Raw genomic sequence first — 8,084 nt, forward strand, 5'->3', positions numbered from 1 at the left:
TGAAGTCATCTCATCTATGTGACTCTTAACATAGAAACAGTGTCCTGTGCAGGGCGGGACTGCCTCCCAGCTGCCAGCACACTGTGACTGACCCTCAACTAGAAGAAGCAGGTTGGAAAGTAACGATCTTGCTTCTCTTCATTTTTAAAGATACGTATAGCTCGCATTTGTTTTGTTAATATTAGAAGTGTTTTGGGACTTTATGTAGAAGTTTGGTGATATTTCTGTGACCAGGATGCCGCGGGAACTTAGCGCTCGTGTAGAGCAATTAGCTGAAGGTAGGATGGATTTTGTTGTATTTTGTTTTGCTTCATGTTACTGTTTCCGAGAACCTGTCGATGACGGTAAGTTAGGACTTCTGCAGGTGACAGTTTATTAGGTCAACAATATCCAGCAGCAGACTCAACTGAGAACCGAAGGCCCAGGGCGGGGGCGGGGGCGGGGCACCGTGCTTACAGAGCACAGCAGCCTCAGCATCACCAGCTTGTAGACACACGCCCAGATCCACCTGGAAATTCTCCACTAGAATATGCACTTTTCCAAGACCCCTGGGTGATCCTCTGCACAGTCAAGTCTGAGAAACATGAACAGAACGCACTGCCCTCAGCTATAGACCAGTACTAACGGGTCCAGGGGAGGAGAGGATCGGCCGGCCAGGTCCACCTGCGCCTATGGTTCAGGGCAGCGGCAGTTCAAGTTATGTCTTCCGACCCTTCCCTGCCAGACGCCACGTGCTGTGCACAGGAGTGGCATGTAGGCGGAGGGAAGGTTTACCTTTCAGACTCGGGGTCTAAGATTTAGTGGAAGCCTCAGAGTAAGAGTATCAAATGATTTTATTATAAAACGTAGGCTATTTATTAACCATTCACTTTCTAAAAAACACAAACATGAGAATACAATAAACACACCCAAGACTTCCCATCCTCGCAGGGTAGGAAGCAGCCCTGGACAGAGAGCCTGCGAATGTTCCCTCTACTAGTGTCTGGGCGTCCTGCCCTGTGGGGTCCCGTGCTGGCCGCCTCTTCAGGGAAAGGACACTAAAGCTACAAGGTTCACGCACAAGAGGGTCACAACTTTAAAGCCATGTGATGCTCACGGCTTGTACACTCTGGTCTGCAACTCTGAGAAGCAAAGCCAACAAGCCAGCCACAGACCCTCCCCCCCCCCCCCCAGCTCACCCTGCCCTTCTCAGGAGCTGCACGGGGGGCTGCTCACCTTCCCTCACGGCAGCTTTGGTTTCTCCCCGAGCACAAGCCCTAAAACCCACACGCAGTCTCCAAGTTCAAGTATAAAGGTCTGTTTCAGGACAACCCCGGCTGATGTAGTGTTTCTTTAGTTCTCTGTAGTGTCTGCTGGTGTGGTCCCTGGGACAGGCTGGCCACGTGGCAGGGGCACACAGGCCAGCATTCCTGCCGCCAACCTCGCTCCCCGATCAGCGTGGACCACGCTCCAAAGTCAAAGGTGAAATCAGCAACGACCTTGGCCTGTCTTCATTCTGAAGCCGTACCGTTGTGAACGGAATCCACTTCACCACTATGCAATGGAGCTTCCAGAAGATGTCAGGCACCGTCTAAAAAGGAGAGGACCCGTCAAAATGAGACTACACTGACCGAGTTTTCTGTTCCTGAGGAATCTATAGTTGGACCAGGAGGGCGTGAGGTGACCATTTTACCCCCCACGGCATGGCGGCTCCCACGTGGGCACTGACGGCAGCTCTGCTCTTGAATGAGCGCCCGTGCGAGCCCGGCGCTCCGCTCTGTTCACTCGCTGATGCTTCTCAAAAATAACAGACACCCCGAGGAGCCTTACAAACAGGACCCGAAGCAGAACGAGGGCGAGGCAGTCCAGTGCTTACGAACCGTGGCCAATGCCAGGCCACTGCTGCCACGGCTCAGACTGACCGTCTCCCAGGCCCTGAAGGAGCAGTGCTCTGTGCATCCGGAGCCGATGTTAAACATTAAGAACCAAAGGTAATAAAGAGGGGGTGCTCCCAGAAGAACCCCGGTCACTGACAGAGGCACTCAGTTCCCTTTAACCACAGGGCTTCCAGCAGTTTCAAGCAGACTTCAGTCCCATTTAGGGTGAGGCCGCTTTTGAATGCATTGCTTGATTTTATATTCAAATCGCAAACCCAAATTTAAGCAATTTCAGAAAAACAGGGACTCTCATTTGAATTTCCCTGGGGCACCCCAGCCACCCCAGCGGGCGCCCGAGGCAGCGCCTCCTCACAGCGGGGACACTGGGCTCGGGGCACAGACTCCTCCCTGATGCGCAGTGACAGGACTCCGTGGTCAGTGAGGTCCACCTGCGCATACTTTTCTGCACAGACAAGACCTGCCCCAGAGACGGCTGCCCCTCCATTACCCACTCCCGGTAAGCCAGAGGAACGTGCTGCACTGGCGGATACAGACCTTAGGAGGCGTCCTGGGCGGGGCCCGGGGCGTCCTGGCTCTCCGGCTCCGGAGGGGGCGCAGGGGCGGCTTCTCTCTTCTTGGCCGCCAGGAACTCATGGATGGCTCGCTCTATCTGTGGCCTGAAGATGTGGTTTAGTTTGGGGTCCACCACCTGCGAGATGATTCTGTCCACTCCAGCTTCCAACATCCCCGACCTGGAGCAGAGATCATCCTGTTACTCAGTCACTCCGAGTCCTTTCGTCCCCAGCAAGTGTCCTGTGAGAGCCCAGCCACATGCCCCTGGTTGAAGCTGCGGCTACTCCCGGGAGTTCTTCCCAAGGGCGACCCATTAGCAGAGTTCAAGTTGCCATCTTCCCACTTTAGAGCAGCAGCTCCCAACCAGAAGCTCCCATCACGCCTCACTCAGTGTCCCCCACCTCCCCCTCCGCCCTGTGCAGGGACCACGCTCAAAGGCCTGGCCCACAGAGTGACAGTGACTCGATGAAGCACTAGGTGACGGGCAGAGCTGAAACCGCCAGCGAGTGTCAGAGCCAGCGAGCCTCCTGCAGCAACCTGGCTAGGCCAACCAAAGGCACGGTCACCACCACCCCCTCCCCCGCCCCGCCCCCAGTTCCCTGGAGCCCACGGCCGTGGCTGTGACCTAGAACACACACTAGGGACTTGTAAACAGACAGGAAACAAACTGGTTCGAAGCTCCTAAGGGGCCAAAATCCACCCCAACTCCTTTTTGAAGTAGAGCCAAAATGAGCCAAAATGTCTGTGTGCAAACACTTGGGGCAGGTAGCAAGGAAGATATGGTGACAGGAAACCCGTCGCATTTGAAAAGTTTGGCAGAGTCCACGGAGGTTCAAACCAGTGTCTTCCGAGGACTGAAACGTGCGAGTACCAGCAAGAGCACGTGGGCAGGCTCCACTCTCCTTCAGACTGGAGAGCGCTCGGGCCAGGCAAGCTTTGCTCGGGTAGAACAGGTCCTGCAGTGACCGGGCAGACGGGGCCAGGATACGAACGAGGACGCCATGGCGACCAGTGGCAAAGTGCGCCCTGGCCTCGGGGCTGACAGCTCTCCGCAGGAAGCCGGGTGTAACACATCGCCCTTAGAGCCCGGGCGCCTTCAGGGAGACCGCGTCAGACAGCGGGTGCCCTCCAAGCGGAGCTCGTGACACAGCGAGGGCGGCGCCAGGCGCCCCTCCCTAGGCACAAGCTCATCACTTTCCAGCTGCACCCCATCTCCGGAGGCAGGTTCACAGGTGTCTTTACTGATGTGGCCGCCTGCTCAGGGAAAGCAGTGTGGCTCAGGGAAGCAGAGCGGCTCGCTTTCCCGGAGATGGAGCCTAAAGCAGCAGGGACTGGGCAGGTACCGCGTAGTGAAAGGACTCGGTCACAATTAGGTTCAACAGCAGAGCCCGAGGCCTGCGAAGCCTTCCCCGCTGTGGACCTGGGACCCAGCTTCTGGGCCTGAACGGCCAGCGGCCGGTGCTGGGGCTGCAGGGTCTCACCGGTGACAACACGCCAGGCCCAAGTAGCGAATCTTCATTCCAAAACTGCATTAGAATTTGCCTCAAATTCAAAATGTCAGCAAGACTACAGAGAGCCCTAGCCGGTGTGGCTCAGTGGATAGAGTATCGGACGGCAGACCGGAGAGTCCTGGGTTCGATTCCAGTCAAGGTCACGTACCTTGGTTGCAAGCTCCTCTCCGGCCTGGGCCCTGGTTAGAGCTCATGCAGGAGGCAACCAATCAATGTATTTCTCTCACATCAATATTTCTCTCTGTTTTTCCCTCTCTCTAAAAATCAATGGAAATCTTTATCGGGTGAGGATAAAGAAAGTGCCCAACCCAGCATAAATCTTCAATAAGAGTTCTTATAAAGAGAAAAAAAAGAGGATCACAGAGAAAGGTCCTATTGTAAGTCCAAATTCATGTTTCTGGTTAAATACATTCTAGGTCAAATAAAAAAGCTGGAAATGTTCACGGTGGTAAAACTACGCATTCACTTGTGAGAATAAGAACCCAGATCCTTGTGCCCAAGATCCAAACGTTGCTGTCCTGGTCTAAGACGCCCAAGAAGTACTGGAAACTTCAAGGCGCAGAGATTATGTCTTGGAATTTGGAATGATTTTTTAAAAAATATTTTTATTGATTTCAGAGAAGAAGGGGGAGAGAGAGAGAGAGAGATAGAGGGAGGAACATCAGTGATGAGAGAGAATCACTGATCGGCTGCCTCCTGCATGCCCCCCACCAGGGTTTGAGCCTATAACCCGGCCATGTGCCCTGACCAGGAATCGAACTGTGACCTCCATCCAAGCTCATAGGTCGACGCTCAGCCACCGAGCCACACCGGCGGGCTGGGAAGACTTGAAGCACCGTAGGGATGTGCACAGGATGCCTGCACAGGCTGGAGAAACGGGCGAGAATCTCAGCTGAGCCCTGTGCGTCCCTGAACGTGAGTTTTAATAAAGCACAGTCTGCTGCAGCCCCTACGGGGCCACCGTCCGCCTGGACCGGACAGCGCCCTGCCCCGGCCTCCGTGTGTCAGACCCGCGCTCCCGCCTTTCGCTCTGTCCCTCTGTCCCGCGCACTTACTGAACCACGCTCTGCCGCAGACCGTTCCGCAGCTGGTTCTTGTTCATCGTCGGATTCCATTCCTGCTTGTCCAGATGTGTTGAGACAAAATTATCCACTTTCTGCCTCAGGTTTTGGTAAGCTGGCTGAAATGTCAGAAAGAGGGGCGAGGTCAGACGTTACACGCACCGGCGTTGTGGTCACGTCACTCAGAACACTGCTTTTCACAGACACGGGCTTCCCGGTTCCTCACTAACTTCCATGGCCACGCAGCAGGCAGAGCGTGAATCAGTGCTAGCGAGTGCCAGGTGCTTCATGTCGTTATCTCACTCACTTTTCCACCTGCCTTTTAGAGGTGGGGATTTAGGCTTCCACAAAGTAAACAGCTTGCCCCCAGGCAGACCCAGGCTCTTTCTGAACCAAAGGGGCTGGGTTCTGGGCCGCCTCATCGCTTACCAGCTCTCTGACTTCAACAAGGCCCACAGCCTGAGTCGCAGTCACTGCCAACTGGAAAGCGGTGCTGTTACCGCCCCACCTGCCCCTCGGGGTGTTCTCAGCAACAAGGCCCGGGAAAGCCTCTGCGCCCAGCGAAGGGCCACCCCGCCCTCAGCCGGACACAGGAACGCGGGCTGAAGCCAAAGCCCACGGAACACCGGGGAAGGCACGGAATATCCAAAGAGGCGCGGAGAGGCACTCGCCGCTTCCAGACCCAGCTGCATCAGAACACAAGGAATGCAGGTTCTGAGCCTCCAGAAACGTCTGGCACCGCCAGCTGCTCTTCTCCAAACCAGGTGTAAACGTGCCCTGCTTGCCCCTCCCACGCGGGCGGAGGGCACTCCCCGACCCCAGTGATGCCGAGTTTACTGCCGCGATTTGCTCTGGTCAGTGGAATGTCCGTGGCTCTCGTGCCCGATGACCCTCCATACCACCCATGTCCTGGGCAGCCCCGCCCCTTTAGTCTGGGACTTAGGATGAGTCTACGTGCTGCAGACCTAACCCCAACCCACAGCCGGACCCCGGCCGAGGCAGCCTGCGGCCACAGCTGACGCCTGCCAAGACCAGCGGAACCCCGGGACGTACAGCCCTGTGGCCGGAGAACAATGCTTGTTACAAGCCACACAGGTTTGTTTAAGACGCACTGTCACTGTGCCCAAAGTCTGCTCACAGCCAGATACATGAAATCGCCAAAAGCATCACTCCATGAGCAGACTCTTCCCACAGGCCAAGAACACTGACTCACAGACACAAAGACTCTCCACTCACCCTGGGAGGAGGAAGGCAGGGAGATGAGCGAGTTAAAATTCTCATGTACTATCTGCCTAGCAACTCCTTTTTCCGGGTACCCCTCTTCCCTTCTAGACCAGAGTCGGGCAGTGGGCGCCTCGTCCCCCGTCCACAGCAGAGGGCGTCTGACCCACGCTAAGGCAATGCAAACATCCCCTGGGATTTTTTTTTTTTTTTTTAAACTGGAGCTGAGAGTCCCTTTCCGGGGGAGGAAGGTAAGAGGGAGGAAGCTAGAGCAAGACAGAATCAAGAGATGCTAGTAACCAAAGGGATGACCTTGGCAGCTAGGTAAAGTGAAGGGGCATTTGATTGGGGGTTGGCCTATGGCACGAGGATGGAAAACAGGCACCCAATGGCCTTTGGTCAGCGCTGGAGTACAAAACAGGGGTGCCGGATCCCCACCAACGTGCCTTCGCTCGGCTGCGTGCGCGGGTCTGCCTCGCGGAGCTGGAGAAAGGGAACGCAGCTCCGGTACCGATGGCTGCGCACACCATTCTCGCTTACTTGCCTGGCTCTCTCCACTGTTAACACAGTGAGGCTTGTTGGAGAGGCTTAAGGAATCCCATTCCTGGCAAAGCTAGGGTGCAGGCTCTAACACCAGTCTTGAAACCCCAAGTTCAGAAAGGCCGCAGACCGGGCTTAAAGGGACAGCTAACCGGCGGGGCTGGGAGCCCGGCCCACGTGCGCGTTGCTCCCAAAGCGCCCGGTGCTGCCCCCAGCGGCCTCCCCGCCCCGCGGAGATTTCCAGCGGCATCTTTTGTTTTCCTCTCGGCTTCGGCCAGGCAAAGCTGCCACCGGGGCGGCCTCCCGCCGGTCCCGGGCCCGGTCCCGTTCGGTCCGGGCGGCCTCGGTACCTTGGTGTCCACGTCGGCCAGGCAGTCCCGGCGGAAGCTGTCAAACAGGCCGCGGCTCTTGAGCTGCTCCACGATGAGCGCGATGAGCTGAGGGTCCCCGGGAGGCAGCGAGGCCGGGTTGATGGGGCCGCCGCTCCCCGCGCCGCCCGCCGCCGCCGTCCCCGCCCCCGACGAGGCCGGGCCCGCACCCCCGCCCCCCGCGCCCGCGCCCCCGCCGCCGCCGTCCGCCATGCCTGCGCCCCGGGCCCGCGTGGGAGACCCAAAGCGGCTGCCTCTCAGGGGCACAGGTCGTGCAGAGGTGGCGGCGAAGCGGGAGCCGGAGCCGGCAGCGGCGGGGGAGAGGGGAGAGGGGGCGGCGAAGGAGCGGGAGGGGGCGGAGGAGGAGAGGGCGGCGGCGGAGAAAGGGCGGGTGGAGGCGGAGAAGGAGGTGGAGGAGGCAGGTTCGGAGGCTGGGGAGGTGGTGGAGTGAGCGGCCGGCACGGCCCGCTCCATCCCGGGCGCTCCTCGGATGACGTCGCCTCTGGCATTGGCCTTGTGGGACGGGAGGTTTGCAGCGCTCATCTCCGGCGCTCTTATAGGAAGAAGGCGGGCGGGCCGGAACTACAACTCCCGGCAGGCCTCAGACCCGCTCGCGGGCAGTTTGCGGGGCAGTATGGGACTTGTAGGCTTAGGCCGTCGTGATTTCCGCAACAGGCAGGTGGGAGGCCTTCTGGTCCATCACTGCAACCCTTGCTGTGAAGGAGCATCTCCCAACGGTGCCTGATTATAAGGACCATCCGCGGGGCTGGTTAAAAGTGTAGATTAACGGGTTCACCCCTCAGAGATGCTCATCCACGTTTTCTGGGCCGGGGCCTAGGAATCTGCTTTTTACCCTGCACTCCTCGGCCTCCTTGGACAATAAGATGCGGGAAATCGGGTAACAAGGAGTTAGTCAAATTTCTATTATTCAGAAGTGTTTTCGTGCCCCCCCCC

At 57.6% G+C, this 8,084-nt stretch overlaps 1 protein-coding gene across 1 annotated transcript; it reads right to left on the reverse strand.

The window, feature by feature from the left end:
* Nucleotides 1-822: 822 nt before the first annotated feature.
* Nucleotides 823-7,655, reverse strand: BOD1 (biorientation of chromosomes in cell division 1). Its single transcript, XM_079770836.1, has 4 exons — nt 7,113-7,655; nt 4,996-5,120; nt 2,412-2,608; nt 823-1,570 (listed from the first exon to the last, which is right to left on the reverse strand). Exons 1-3 carry the CDS (start codon nt 7,602-7,604, stop codon nt 2,413-2,415), a joined length of 813 nt encoding a protein of 270 aa, XP_079626962.1. The 5' UTR covers nt 7,605-7,655; the 3' UTR covers nt 823-1,570; nt 2,412.
* Nucleotides 7,656-8,084: the final 429 nt, after the last annotated feature.

The sequence above is a fragment of the Cnephaeus nilssonii genome (assembly GCF_951640355.1).
Source record: "Cnephaeus nilssonii genome assembly, chromosome: 5".
NCBI lineage: Eukaryota > Metazoa > Chordata > Mammalia > Chiroptera > Vespertilionidae > Cnephaeus > Cnephaeus nilssonii.